We start from the raw sequence: 16,006 nt of genomic DNA on the forward strand, positions 1-16,006 counted from the left end.
CCATTATGCCTGATTTATTTATGCCTAACGTCCATTATACCGAATGTCCGTATGCCTTAAGCCCATATACCTAATGTCTGTATGTCTATCGTCCGTATGCCTAACGTCGCGTACCCGACTTAAACGAGGATATCAAACCTATTATTAACCACTCAAACATTCAACTCGGCTCGGCCAACGTATGGGTTTTGAGCCAATCAATACTTAGCGGAAAAATGGAAACTGCCGTGTGACCAAGTCCAGTGCTCGAAAACATTGACAGCCCTGCATAAAAGCGAATATAAAACGCATTCAGCGCATACAGTGTTTTGCCCCTGGTAGTATTCTTTTATTTGTCAGCCCATGGACATGACTACTGAGCTGCCGACAGTGTTTCTCTTACTCAGTTTTCTACCCTTCAACACAATTTGTTCATGAATTGTAGTGCTGAATGATTGCTCGACTAGCCCGTCGTCAATTTTCTTGCTCTTGACTAATATTTTAGATCTAAAGTTTAGTTTATTAAACTGCCTGCTCTTTAAAATCTACCAAAACCTGGGTGAAGGACATTAATTAAAACTTCGAAGCGATGTTTTCGTTTATTGCAACTTTATTTGCCGTTGTAGGCAGTTCAAAATAAATGAATGATTCACGTTTGATTTCATTCACTATTATCGAGAATGAATTAATGTAGAGAACAACGCGAACATAAACGCTCGAATCGTTGTTTTTAGATTGGCAATGCTGAGTTGATTTCATCTGTATGAGCAGTATGTTGAGAATGAGCAGTATATTGCTTCAATTCAGCTGTACAGAGATACTTCGATATAAGACAACCTCGATATAAAACAATCTCGATATAAAACAATTTGATATAAGACAATTTTTACCTCAATATTCACAGACAAATTCCTCTTGTTGTCAATGGCACCAGAGATAAACTTCATTCCAAAAGCAGCGACATGAAGGATCGTTATTTCAAAATAATCCCTTAAAATTGTAAAAAAATGATAGCTCAACCAATAATAACAAGCTCATAAAACCTAAACACGCAACTTAAAGCAAATTGGTGACCGCCAATGGAAATTTTTTTTGAAAAAATCATGTTTCGATACAAGATAATTTCCATAAAAGAACTTTTTGAAATGATAAATTGTCTTATATCGAGGTATTCCGGTATTCCATAAATTGAATATGAGATTTCTAAGTATTGGCCAAGACATGTTAACCCTTCGCCCTCCAGGTGACTCGCGAACCAGGAAAGGTTGAGAATTATACAAATATGCTGATATAGTGAAGGTAATACAATAAGTGGCAGACTGCATTGGGTTGGACACGCAGCCTGAATATCTGACGAAAGAACTGTGAAAAGTATCGTCAGTGGAGAACCAGGGAGACGTTGAGGATAACGAGGCGAGCCTCGTTTCTGGTGACTGTGCACTGTCGAGTAGGATATACGTTGAATTGATGTTCGAGGCAATTGAAGGACGGATGTCCAGTAGCGATGGAAACCTTAGTATCAACAAATCTCACTAGGACGTAATCGATATGTAAGCAATGAAAATGATTGTAACCAACTTAAAACTTACATTAAAAATGTATTTTACCACAGTACGACAGTACCCCTTGAAAAAGACACCAACAACGTATCGAAACGTCGGGAAAATAACAAAACTTAATCTTGATAACTTTCTCCGGAGACTGCCATCCTGCCAAAGATTAATAATTACAGATACATATTTAAAGAGCATAGAGCAAGCGTAACACACAATTCATCTAACTTGAGCTTGCAGAACGTTTCCAACCAGATAAATATCTAGTCTTGCTTAGCAATTCAACAAAATATTTAGGTGAATCCACAGATCAAAATTTGTACTAGGCATCTATGACTATGAGAGAGATCCTGCAGTTGTACATTCACATCAGCAAGTTTTTGTAAATCATTACTCTAAATTGGTTTCACTTTTACAGTTTTCTCTGCACGTTAATGTTGGTCACGTTCATTTCCAGATCGCTTCATTTGCTACAGACACTTACGCACTTCCCTGACGGAACCCCTTTTCATTTTCCATTCGCACATTTTCGCTTCTGATCAACTATATTTAAATTCTGGTATTCAAATTCCCACCGCAGTCTCGCTGAGCACTGAATATAAAATGCTGGTTTGCAAGTTTATTGCCTCATTACGCCTTAAGATTGAGGTAGCATTCTCAAAGTTTGAAACGCTTCTAGTGCAATGGTGTAATGGGCTTGATTTATAAGAAAAACTTTATGGATTTATGATAGTAAAATACTTACTTTGTATAAACAATTCTGAAACTGCAACCACCTTTCGTAGTTGATGCAACACTGAACACATCTATCACAATTTCTATCAGGAAGATCGTCTGTGGAAGAAATAACGAACAACATTTATTAGGCAATTCCGCGAACGTTTCAGCATAATTATCATGCTCTTCGGAAGCTTAACAACTCTCCAGAGTCATTCTGTCGAGCAATATACTGGCTGCTTATGCGTTTAATTTTTCACTTAACCGCAAAGGATGCGGCAAACAGCCTACACAGCCCCACACCATCAACAACTCGCACACGTTTACTACTTACCTAGTACAACAATTTGCGATAAGTATTCCGGGTGGAGGGCATAAACGTTGGGCTTTTTAACCTTCGCTAAATTACCGTTACATTTTATTATTCTAACTTCCCGCGGTGATAACGCCAATGTGACCGGTGTTACTTCGCGCTGCTGTGGAGTGTAACAAATTTGGGTTCCGATCCGACCGCAGGTTGGCAGGTAGCCAGCGAGGAAAAAGAACAAACGTGAAACGTGAGAATTAGACGACGAACAAAAAAAAAAGCTTTCAGTCAAAAAGCCATAACGAAAAACCGAGGGATTAAAGTTAGTGAGTGTGAACTATAACGGAAGCCGATGCCAACCGAAAGGACGAAATATGTAAATGAATGGTCGCCCGGTTGGGTAGTTTTTGGCAAGGGTGGTTGGGAAAAATGAACTCATTCTGATTGGGTTAAAAGTGGATAGCGCGTTTTAAATTAGATAATTGCTGTCAGTGAAATTGGTCAACAATAGTTTCGGAAGGTTGGAACCAGCACCGATTTCGGGCATCCTGTTGAGGTGCCAGGTTTTTGGGCCAACCAACTGAATAAGGTAGTATTTTTTCTAGGTGTGCTGTTTAATGGAGACGTATGGTCATTTGAGAAAATAATTACCACCATGACCGTAGAACGTTACAATATGGATTAGGCTAATCCAGGGGTGTTAGTTATATTTCCTGTAATGAGAAAAGGTATCGTTCTGGTTCTAGGTGCTAGCACGATTGTCACTGTTTACTTTCATTTGTCATTGGGAGGTACAACGAAAATAATGGGTGCTGCGCTTGCAGTGGCAATTTTCGTGTGCACGAATTTCAGATAGTTTTGAATGATGTTGTGCAGCTGGCCGGAAAATCCTATCATGTACGCTCTTTGGATGGAATATTCCCAGTGCAAACGAACAATGGAAGCCAGTCCTCCAGTAGGACACACTGCCAGTGCCGAGGTATACTTTGCTAAAGTGGGTAACGCAAAGAATATGCAAACGAGCCGTATTAACAATTTCTCGTGCGCAAAAGGGTGATTCATGTTCTGAAAGCTGTGAGCTCCAGGGAGACTGAAGTCGTGTTTATTTTTAATTTTTGATAAATTTTAATCGCTTGCCTGCATAGCCAATTCATATAGGTGAGTCGGTGTTTTCTGGTAATTCCGGAAACCTACTGTTATATTGTGCGCATTATCACCCTAGGCGTGCAGGAACTTAGCACATTTTGATGACCATTCTGATCTGGCATTCTAGAATGTTCAACACGAGCAAATTTTTCCAAATTTAATGAATTTTAGGTATGGTGTAAAATCATTTAGACCAGTGATCATTTAGAGCGAATCTTCGAAACAGCAGATTCCTTCGATAACATAGCAGTCTATTTATATAAGTTTCATGGATGATTCAATTACTAGTCCACTTATTTTCAACCTTTCGTGCCATGGTTTAATAAGTTGACGGGTGAAGGCCGGGTTTCTATAACATAATATTCTGAATATATAAGTTTCATAAATGATTCAAATGCAAGTCTACTTTCTGTCAACCATTCGTGTCCTGTTTAAATAAGTTTGCGGGTGAAGGCCTTTGGTACAGTATCAAAATACTCCAGAAGTTGTATTAATCAGTGGAAATTAAATAAAAAATAAGTATCTTCCCAAAACCACCCTTGGAATACCAATGAATATAAATCATCGTACTAAATACCAGCGGTTCAATTTCCAAAAGGCTCACTTTATGCAAATGATGCATTCGCCACACGTACGACTGAGAAGACAAGTGCCAAATTGCACGAAAGCAAATAAAGAAAAAAACAAAGATAATTGATGTAGCAACGATCCGCGCGCAATTCTCACCTCCACCATAGCGGGATGCACCAGTTCGGTACCGATGACGTCCTGCTCTTCGTGGTCATCCACCACGCCGGAATCGTCGAGGGAAGACTCCCGATTGACGCCACCCTCGCTGGCATTGGAGCTGGCCTGGCGACTCGACGGTAACAGCTGGCCTCGATAGTGAGGACCTACGAGTGAGAGTTAATTAAGCAAGTGATTGTGTATTTGCACCGTACCAATAACCAAACTATCGAACAATAGCATTCAATGTTCAGTTTTGGTTAGTCAGTTAGTTCTTTTTTTCTGTTACAAATCCCACCCACCTAAAGGGTGCAACGTGTTGGGATTCTGGTGCTGAGTGGGCGGCAGCGGGGGCGTCACATTCGACGTCGTCGCCAACATTCCTTTTGTTCGCTGCAGTGCTAGTGCCTGTGGTCTCACTATGCTGTGCCTCGGACTCGGACTGGGACTCGGTGTCACCGAGCGACTTTTGGACTATGACAAAGCGGAGAAAATCCGATAAAATAGCGAACGATAAAATTTTATTGCAAAATTTCTGAATCAACCACAGAAAGAAAAAGAAACCGCTGTGATGGTGGTTTTTGATGACTTACATAATTGTTCTCATTCCGTCCGCCGCAGTTTTCCTTGCCTTTTTTTCTCCGTCGGGTCTTCTTCCGCGAGTAGGACGCCAGCAGAACTCCTTTCCGGGCGTCTAGTTTCTTTCGCTGCTGCTTACTTAATTGCTTAACATTCAAACTAGCCGGATCGAAGCTGAACGTCGAATCATCCCGATGGTCGATCAGATCCTTCCGTCGTTCCTGGAAAAGCGGAAACGGATGTTCTCAATTGGCTGGCAATAATAATTGATGACAGATGCTGCGAGCAAGTAATAAAAGGGTTGTCACTTGCCTCCTGGGTAATTTCAGCTTCCTCCTCATAACTGAGAGCTACTACGGCTAACATCAAGTTGATCAAATAAAATGAACCGAAAAACACTACGACGGTAAAAAACGAAACGCTCATTGGGCCGCATGCCGCTAGTACCTGCCGGATAGAAGAAAGAGAAATAATATTATTAACATTGTTTGCAAGTGATACAAAGTGCCCACTGTTGAATCAAGTTTATTTTATATTGCGGAAAATAATTTATCGAGCATGCATTTATGCCTCACTTGACATAAATCAATTATTTCAATTTGCGGAACGACCATTATTATAACTAGAAGTGATGGCAACGATTGTTTTGTGCATAGCACTTGCACAAAGATGTTGGTGTGGCACGTTTCACCGACCGGTAGCTGTTTCGTTTCAATATCATTTTATTGAATAGTTGAGTTATAGTTATAGTTATAGTGCAGTTGCATACGATTCTCTTGTGCTCGGTTTAGCAGCCAATCGCATATGACTATAGAGAACCATTTGGCCAATAGCATTTCGGTTTGGTAGGTTTATGGATAAATTCTTTACGCGAACGAAATTATAAAATAGAAACGGTGATGAATTATACAAATCGACATTCGTTCAACTAATGTCCAATCAAAAATTGATAATAAAGCTCAGATCAACTTTTGTCTTTTCGATATCGTCTTATACATGTCAAGCTTATTTTGTACTTCATGTAAGAAATTATATGTGTTTTTTTTGTGAAGAACGAACATGTTCGTTTACGTTCGTTTACGAACATATTCTTTATTAACAAAAAACTCATTTACTCCCTCATATGAAGTACAAAGCTTAGATCATTTAGAAATCGGGCACTTTATGACGATAGCTCACAGTCATCGCATATGCAAATTTTTGACAGTGTTTTATTGTTTGTAAAAAGTTTTGATTGGCATTTTTTTGCAGCTTACAACTTACATGATTCATCATCGGGAGGAGAAAACAAAAAAGAATTATGCACAATCAACTATAAAATCCATCAGCATCAACTCGGCAGCTGGCTGGATTAATAATTTATCCTAAAAGTTCCTACTGTGGCGCGATTGATCAAAAACTATAAGAAAATCCGCAAGACTGCCCACTAAGTGCAAACTAAGCGAATCCTTTGATCGGAAACTGCCAATTCATACGTTGGGCATCGTGATTCTCGATATATCTATGAAAGAGTGAGATGAGAGATAGAAAGAAACAGAAAGAGAGTGAGGAGAGTGAGTTGAGACAGCGACCAGTAGCAGAGACAGAGACAGATAGATAGATAGCTAGTATCTATCTATCTGTCTCTGTCTCTGCTACTGGTCGCTGTCTCAACTCACTCTCCTCACTCTCTTTCTGTTTCTTTCTATCTCTCATCACACTCTTTCATGTCTCTTTCTTCTCTCTCTCTCTCTCTCTCTCTCTCTCTCTCTCTCTCTCTCTCTCTCTCTCTCTCTCTCTCTCTCTCTCTCGTATTGATCTCTAGTGATCACGCGTGTGTTCCTAACGCATCAAACCCACCACTTCTCCAAGGGGAATACCCATAATGCAAGAGAAACGGAGCCATTTTCCTTGTAGTCCAAAAAGTTTAAATATTGCTAAAAATAGTGGATAATTAGTAAAACTTGATATTTTTCGATGACAATTAGGGAAGGCATGGGTATCATGCGATTCGCCGGAAAATTTTACATGAGTCTGTATTTCGACCATTTTGCCTTTCTACTATATAAATATATAGTATAAAGGTATAGAAATCACTTGGAAAACCGGAAATGGAAAGAAGGTCCTGCGGGCCGAATGTTATATACCATTCGACTCAGTTTCGAAAACTGAGCATTTTCTGTGTGTGTGTATGTATGTGTGTGTGTGTGTGTGTGTGTGTGTGTGTGTGTGTGTGTGTGTGTGTGTGTGTGTGTGTGTGTGTGTGTGTGTGTGTGTGTGTGTGTGTGTGTGTGTGTGTGTGTGTGTGTGTGTGTGTGTGTGTGTGTGTGTGTGTGTGTGTGTGTGTGTATGTGTGTGTGTGTGTATGTGACGCTTTTAATCTCACTCACTTTTCTCGGAGATGGCTGGACCGATTTTAATGTTCTTAGTGTCAAATGAAAGGTCTAGGTGTCCCATTGGTCGCTATTGAATTTCATACTGATCGGACTTTTAGTTCAAAAGTTATGTATAAAAATACGAAAAATATGGGACTTAATTATCTCATAGGTCTCTTAACCGATTTGAACAAAATTGATTGCATATGAAAGAGGAGGCTTGCAAACCCTTAACTTCCAAATTTCATGACGATTGGACTTGTAGTTTGAAAGTTACTTAAAAAATGTGAAAAAATAGTATTTAAAACATATTTATGTAACATATAAGCATTAATTTAATGAAAAACATCACACATTTTATGATTATTTGAAAATTACTGCTGAGATCTAACAAACGAAACCAAGTTATTTAAAATCGGACGGTTCATTCAAAAGTTATTCAAACTTTAACACTTAAGCACCGTATATTAAACCGTTAAAACGTGTGAAATCAAAACATATCAATCAAATGTTGATTGTATTCAATGTATGAGATGTGTGTGATGTATGTATGTATGTATATATGTATGTATGTATGTATGTATGTATGTATGTATGTATGTATGTATGTATGTATGCATGTATGTATGTATGTATGTGTGTATGTATGTATGTATGTATGTGATGACAATTTGCAATTTTAAAATTTGCAATGAAATTCAAGAAAAGTGAGAAACATGTCAATTGTCTGAAGTTTTTGAAGCCTCTTAGTGGAATACGAACTCTGAAATTAAAGAAAAGAAAAAACTTTTACCGACTAAATTCCACTATTTAATATTTATTCGCGACAGATACGTATACGCTTTGAAATAAGACACTGATGAAGCCTGCACGTCGTAGGTGAACTACGTATCTGTTGCAAATAAATATTAAATAGTGGGATTCAATCGAAAAGTTTTTTCTTTTCTTTGATTTCAATTGTCATTTTCTTCACTTGCTGTTACTCACAATTGTACAAGAAAAGCAAAGAGCGAAGAAAAGCAGTTTATTTAAGCATGTAGGTATAGGGGTGTATAGAATCAAAAATACTGGTGAGTTGATTTTTCCAAATAAATTTGTACAAATTTCAAACAAATTCTGCGCATCAATAGATGCTCTTTTCAATCAATAGATACTAGAGCTTAGAAATGTTATATAAAAAATAGGAAGTAAACGTTGCACGGTAGAAATTTTGTAAGATTTGTTTTCGTTAGTGATATTTTAAAGGACAGATGTCATGTTTTAATAAATAAATCAAAAAAAGACAAGCACTAGGAATCATATCGATCGTATTTCCCATTCTCAAGCATGTTTATGGCGCAGCTTTGGCACTATTTTTCGACCTCATCTAGTTTTCCTAACCCTCTAACATTGTAAAAACGATGCGATCAAGCTAATGACTATCTTTTCATGAAAGTACATTAAAAAGAAGCTTAAGTTTTGATTTTCATGCAAAAATAATTATCTGAAGGAGCGCTAGCTAAGAAATAGTTCCATTACTCGTTTTCATATCTAATGCTCTATTTAGTAATTTTTTTTTAGTTCAGATATATTGCAAAATTGAAGCCAAGCAAACCAATAGTAAAATTTTGAGATCAATCATTTTGTTGTAGATATCCTTTTTCTTCAAAAGCGAAATATAATAATAATTTTACTGAACTCTTGTTTTTCAAAGATGCTAACTTTTGAATGCATGGTATCAATATCAAAATATCAAAAAATCTGCTATGAACAAATACTTCATATTGTCAATTCAAAACAAGTTTCGTATGTGGCTCTGAAGCCCGATAGTTAAGGCCGTCTGTAGACCCGTTAGAGGGTTAATTTCTAATTTTCTATACATATTTATTCAAGTCTGTAAAAATTATCTTTTGTGTTTACATTATTTTTCTATAAATATTATAAAACTAAATAAGGTGTTCATCAAGTAACATAAATGACGCTTACATGTATTTACGCACCCAAGGAAAGAAAATATAATTCTACACAATACGTTGTGAATTTTACTGGCAAATAAGGATTTTGAGGAATACGAAACGGATATTTAAAAATATAGTCTAATATAACATCTATACATCTACAATTAAGTTCCTGAGAAATTAAATAATGATTATTGTGGCAGTAGAAAGGCTAGGTCACGCCGCTAGGTGGATTAATTCGGGTTTTTAATCTAGTTTTTCCCATAGCGCAATGAAGTTAATATTATGTAAAATTGTCTGGCGAGCATTTTAAGCATATTTATTTTAAAATAAAATTGAGGGTGTTTTGAGATATTCGCATTTTTTGTTTTAAATTACAAAAAATGTACGATGTTGAAAAATTAGATAAAAACTGATAACATCATTCGATTGCGCGGTCAAAATCGCATACGGAAAGTATTATGGCATGTCTTGACATCAAACTGTTTCAGAGGATATTTGAAACCGAAAAATGACTTTTTGAAAATCTGCAAAAAAGGAAGTAGCGTCAGGGGGATTGATCAATGGGCATAAAATTTTGGAAAATTGGTTGTGGGGTCAGAATGAACAATTATGCCAACTTTGGTTGAAATCGCTGGTACTGGGTGGTACTGCGCGTGCACCCACCGTAATTTTTTAATTATACAATTAACAATACAAACGTAGTCCTACGTCAAAAGATCGGATATTAGGATAAAAGGACACCAGAAATCACATCTTATTGACATTAAGGGTCGACTAGTTGAAATCCAACACTGTATTTTTCATCGCTACGTTTGGTCTTTATGGCGGGGTGGAAATTCCCCACCTACCTTATTTCCCTAGGCGAGTTCTTCATACGAGAATTCTATTCTACTCATTGTCAAATCACATGCCACGCCTAAGTTCCTTCACTGCTATCTCGCTCGAGATCTCATGCATTCACTCGATTTCCTTTCGGGTAGGGGTGAATGATGTAAACCCTTTAGCGCCGAGGCGGTTGTCTCTAGCACCGGTTATGGCGAGATTTCGCAATTGTGCATTTAATTTTCGTTACCGAGCCACAAAGGATACGGAATAAACTGTGATGGTTAGATTGTTTATAAGAGGTGGTGTTTTCGTTGCGTGCGCTATAGAATATATAAAGGTTCTTAGTGCGTGTCCTATACAAAAACCGGGAAAGCAACCAAGGCGCGTGCTGTTTCTCGGCGAAATTAAGGAGTATCGATTCAAATGAATTGGAACGATCCTCATATCAGGTATTGATTATTGGCTAGCGCCATCGAAGGATCGAATTGCGCTATTGAAAAAATCTGAGGGGTTGTGCACAAGACACGACCACATAGGTGACGTAGGACTTCGTAAATCTCTTTGTAGCGATAGTAGGATGTATCCAGGTATGTAATAATACGATCTTTCATGTATACAACCTACATACGCAACGTTTATCAAAGTAGTAACATTGTAGAGGAACTGTGGGTAAAATGAACAGGGGAGGTAAAATGAACAGGCAGCCAAATTCCCAGTAAACCAATTAAAATCTATTCCAGATCAATAGGTATCTTCTCCTAGAAGTATTTCAAGCTGTTTGAGACAATATGTGGTGATCATAAGCTTTCCAATGTGAAAAAAAATGGAAAAAGTAAAAAATATTTGCAGAAATCTGACGCGGATGGTAATTTCCACTATTAGTAAATAGGCTATTTTGGCGAAACAAATTAAATTTCGACTATTGGTATCATTCAGTGTTGTTTGCTTATCACTATCCTACGGATCTGTCTAAAATTCCAAATATTTTTATCAACTGTTTGTTTATAATAAACACTTGAAAACAATTGGTGTTTCGCGGGTAAAATGAACACCTCACTATGGGGGCAAAATGAACAGTGTGTATCATGATGTTTTACTTTCCATTTATCAGCAGCTACGAAATAATTACAATTCAAGCAACAAAAATGATCGAGTCTCTCGAAAAATGATGGAAAATGACCGAGTGCTGGAAAATCCTGCGAGCTAAAAGTCAAGCATTGTATGAACGTGGCGAAGATACATTATGTTAACATTGTGGACTCCCATTTTAATTCCAACAGCCTTGTTGAATACCTACGGCTTATGTAGAACAATGATAATGTAAACTGCATGTTAACTTTAGTTTTCTATGACATGTTCATTTTGCCCTCACTGCATGTTTATTTTACCCACATGAAAAAAATCAGGCTCGAAGGTGACGCTTTCGAAAAAAAGGAATTTTTCATGACAAATAGTCCTTTTTTAAACATCTTTATATATTGCTACGTGGAATATGAATCCAGCTTTCAATTCATGTAGTGCGATCGGCATTTGGATGGTTCCTGGGGAAGAAAATGGTGAAGTTGCTAAGGGTGTTCATTTTCCCCCCAGTTCCCCTATACGTTCAATCCTCAACCGATTTTGGAGTTATATCCATGAATGATTGAATCTAGTTTTTTAAAACGAATCGAAGTCACACTAAACCAAACAGTAAATAAATTTTCATGATCTGTTTCTATGTTGAATAGTGCTTTTCCTCTGGTAATCGATAGACGGTACGCGCGAGTTTTAAAAAGCTGAAAAATTTGTGCAAAACTTTTCTGCAGTTTACTAAAGAAGAACACTGATAATAAACAATTTACAAGCTGCAGACGTCTTGGAAGTGGCAGAAAATGTCGCCCGTGACCAGAAAACTTATTCCCGCCATTTGTTGGTCATCCGCAATGGCAAAAAGTTCAACTTTTCCCTCGTTGCCTGTGTTATTGTGGTATTAACTGGGCAAGAAAATATAATAAACTCTTCAATCGTTGTGTGATCCTTAATAGTTTGTTTCATTATCATAACTCTAGCTTGCAATAAACTTGCACTAACGCACCTAACTTAATTCTCTTTTCGGTAAGTTGGAGTACCGATAACCGCTAACCAGGCACTGCTTGTTGCAACGGACCAGCCGGAAAGCCTCAGCAGCTATGCAATCGACGAAGTCGTTCGTGTATGGTCATGAGTCACGATGAAATACCAGTCCAGGCCAGGTGCCCAACTGCAAGTGACATAGCATAATTCTGGTCGTTTTTTTTGTCGCGAGCAGCATATTTCTTGCCAGTTCCAGAACTTCAGCAGCCAGATATTCCATCACGGCAGCGAGACGAGTGCTCCAGTGCTTCCAACACACTCAGCATACTTTCCTTTCCTCAGCAGCCGATGAAAACGACCAACTGACGATGATGTGCACCGTAAGGCAAACAATGTTTCAAATACAACCTTTAAAATTATGCCACGGATGTGACTCGAAAGCTGCCTGTCCGATGTGTCGCAAGCTAGCTGCTTGCCACTGTGTCACCAACGAAAGCCACTGACCGACTGACGATGCGCAGTAAAAGGCATAGCAGCCAAAACCATATCGTTCACTGGCGGATGAGTCGATGGATTCTTCGGTTTGTTGGTGTCTCGCTTACTAAATTTGGATGTCTTCGTTGCTTTATCCGGGGAAGCAGCAACAGCTGAAGCTCAACAATTTTCGATCGGATCCTATAGGGCGTAAATTGAATACAATCATAAGGAAGCTTAACCCATAGCTCATATCGTATACATTTCTGTCATCCGTGCTAGGGAAGGACTGACGTGGGAAGGCAAAAAAATGAAAATAATTCAATTTTTCAATGACGCGCATTGAAAATCAATAGAGTTCTATATTTTCAATATTTTCCAAATCGATCTTCCGATCAATTGGTGTAAATATCTTGGAAATCTATTGAAAATTGACTGAACTATAAGCTGTTGCGTGAAAACGCATTTGAACTTTGATGATGTCATTTCCAATAACGATCCAATCACGAAGCGAGAATTCTGGTAAAACATAGGTTCATTATTTTGTATTTTTCAATAGTTCAATATCAAAAATCCATACTTTTCTTCATTTGGGCCAATTCTTAGAAGATTTTCCAATCGATTGGTTTAAGAATATTGAAAATCGATCGGGAAACCACTAAGCTATTAGCGTTCAAAACCTAACCACTTTTCGAGAAAGATTTTTTGGAATTACCCCCTATACCAGCTACCTTCCTGAAAGACGTAGTTCTACGTCAAAACGTAGCGTACGACGCGACGCTGGGTGTTTCGAAGCAGTAGATAGCATTGTTATAGTGAGGAATCAATACTACAGAGCAGCATTCTAGAGAAGCTTGAACTAGTGGCCCGCAGAGCGCCACTAAACATTCAACGATGTTGAAGTCACGTATATTATTTATGTCACCAACATAGAGTTGGAGTGGCTACTCGGTCTTGAGCTACCCGTCTCCAATTCGTTGAGCGTCTCGACACACGCAAGTCGGCTTCAACCTGGTTGAGCCATCTAGCACATTGGTACCCTCTATTGCTGGTGCCGATGGGATTTGTGAAGACAACGGATTTCACTGCACAGTCGTCCGGCATCCTTGTGCCGTAGCCGACCCACCGTAATCACCCAACTTTCGTCAGGTATGCAATGAGAATTTCTCCAAATAGTGCCTGAAACTCCTGGGTCATACGCCTACGCTACTCTCCGCTATTCGTTTGTACTCCGCCAAAAATTGTCTGCAATACCTTTCGTTCAAATACGGCATGTGCACGCGTCATTGGATCTCCTTACTCGTATTATTGTTGGGGCTGATCAGATATCCCAAATATACGTACTCTTAAACAACTTCCAGTTCATCGCCGTCAATAGTCACTGTACATGAGAGACAAATGATTTTTTTCTCTGAAGTCTTTTCCTACCATATATTTGGCTTTTGAAGCATTGATTTATAATCCAATCCTCCTACCTTACGTTGTTAGTCTGGTGTAGATTGCCTTCACCGTCCCAAGGTTTCTAGTAGTGTCACCAAGGTCGTCTGCAAAGGCTAGGAATTGGTTACTCTTGCTGAACATCGTTCCTCTCGTTTTGATCGGTTTCGGTGAGTGGACGCCGAATCACACTTTCATTACCGATGTTAAATAACATACAGGAAACAGGACAGTCCATCCCTTTGCCGCAACCCGCTGCGTAATTCAAAAGGACTCGAGAGTTTCTCCGAAACACGCACGTTGCACATCACTCGCTCTAGGATAGCTTTGAGCAGCTGCATCAGTTTGTCTGAAAAGCCGCGATGGTGCATTATTTGCCATAGCTAACTTACTTAATTGGTCGTAACAAGGCTTGCGCAGTATAATTTCTCCATCTATTTCGGTCCATGGCAGCTGGTCTCCAGTTCCGAGGGCACCCGGTGCTCGCCAGATCTCGCTCCATCTCGTCTTGCCACCTTGCTCGCTGAGCCCTTCTTCGTCTTGTTCCTACCGGATTTGATGCGAAAACCATTTTTGCAGAATAGTTGTCCGGCATTCTAGCAACATGTCCTGCTCAACGTATCCTTCCAGCTTTAACCACTTTCTGAATACTTGGTTCACCGTAGAGACGTGCGAGCTCGTGGTTCATTCTTCGCCTCCATACACCGTTCTCTTGCACTCCGTCAAAGATGGTTTTTAGCACCCGCCGTTCGAAAACTCCGAAAGCTCGTAGGTCCTCTTCTAGCAGTGTCCACCTTTCATGCCCGTAGAGGACAACCGGTCTAATTAACGTTTTGTACAGTGTGCACTTTGTACGGGGGCTCAGATTGTTCAACCGCAAGTGTTTGTGGAGTCCCGACTTCGTAGTAGCCCCGACTTCCGCTGATAATACGTCTTTTGATCTCACGGCTGGTATTGTTGTCTTCTGTTGCCAGTGAGCCAAGGTATATGAACTCATCCCCGTCGATTACCACGGTACTGCCCAAGCGGGCCCTGTCGAGCTCGGTCCTGCCCGCCAGCATATGCTTCGTTTTAGACATAGGGTAGTTGATCCAATAGTTGTGGTAGTATCAATAGTTGCGCTACTATTCATTATTAATGCATATTTTCGTTACCGTAGCATTTTAGATAAAACAATTACATTCATTATATAAAACAGGTTTTTAGAAGTATTGGTAGTTGGACTACACCATTTAAAATTAAAGCATTATTTGCTAAAATGCCAATTTTCCAAAATCTAACGCGCAGTTGGAGCGCACAACTATAGGCGCTCATCTATAGTTTTGCTACGATGTTTTTTCACTTAGCAACCTAGCAATGTATATGGAATAGCACAATTAAAGGAACATCAAACTTAATTAAGGAAACATTAGCGCAACTGTTGGTACAATATAATTGAATCGGAAAATTTATTTTTTCTTTATAACGCTTCTCGTACAACGAAAGCAATTGTCTTGCCTTGTGACAAATACCTTGTATTTGATAAATTTATATCCCACAAGCATTAATTGAAGCATATACCTCAATAAACAAGCAAAATGAAGTTATATTGTGCTTAGTGGCGCAACTAATGGATCATCTACCCTATTTATGTTCAATCCAATCTTCTCTGCTTCGCGTTTTAGTCTGGTGTACTGATCTTCCACCGCCTCAAATGTTCCGCCAACAGCATCCACGTCGTCAGCGAAGCAGATAAATTGACTGGATTTAATGAAAATCGTGCCCCGCATTTCGATCACCGCTCGCCTTATAACACCTTCGAGCGCAATGTTGAATAGAAGGCAGGAAAGACCATCTCCTTGTCGAAATCCCCTGCGGGATTCGAATGGGTACGACAGTCCACCCAAGATTCTCACACAGCATTGGATCCCATCCATC

General features: G+C 39.0%; 1 protein-coding gene across 1 annotated transcript in view; it reads right to left on the reverse strand.

Annotated features, from left to right (window-relative positions):
- LOC128736493 (sodium channel protein 60E-like) overlaps positions 1-16,006 on the reverse strand; it is a 56,020-nt gene that overhangs the window by 27,772 nt on the left and 12,242 nt on the right. Inside the window, exons 7-12 of the mRNA XM_053830977.1 lie at positions 5,320-5,454; positions 5,022-5,228; positions 4,731-4,902; positions 4,429-4,595; positions 2,584-2,725; positions 2,278-2,366 (exon numbers count right to left, since the gene is read on the reverse strand). Coding sequence (XP_053686952.1) covers positions 2,278-2,366; positions 2,584-2,725; positions 4,429-4,595; positions 4,731-4,902; positions 5,022-5,228; positions 5,320-5,454 — 912 coding nt within the window. The remainder of the gene's footprint in view (positions 1-2,277; positions 2,367-2,583; positions 2,726-4,428; positions 4,596-4,730; positions 4,903-5,021; positions 5,229-5,319; positions 5,455-16,006) is intronic.

Source organism: Sabethes cyaneus, chromosome 2, assembly GCF_943734655.1.
Source record: "Sabethes cyaneus chromosome 2, idSabCyanKW18_F2, whole genome shotgun sequence".
Lineage (NCBI taxonomy): Eukaryota > Metazoa > Arthropoda > Insecta > Diptera > Culicidae > Sabethes > Sabethes cyaneus.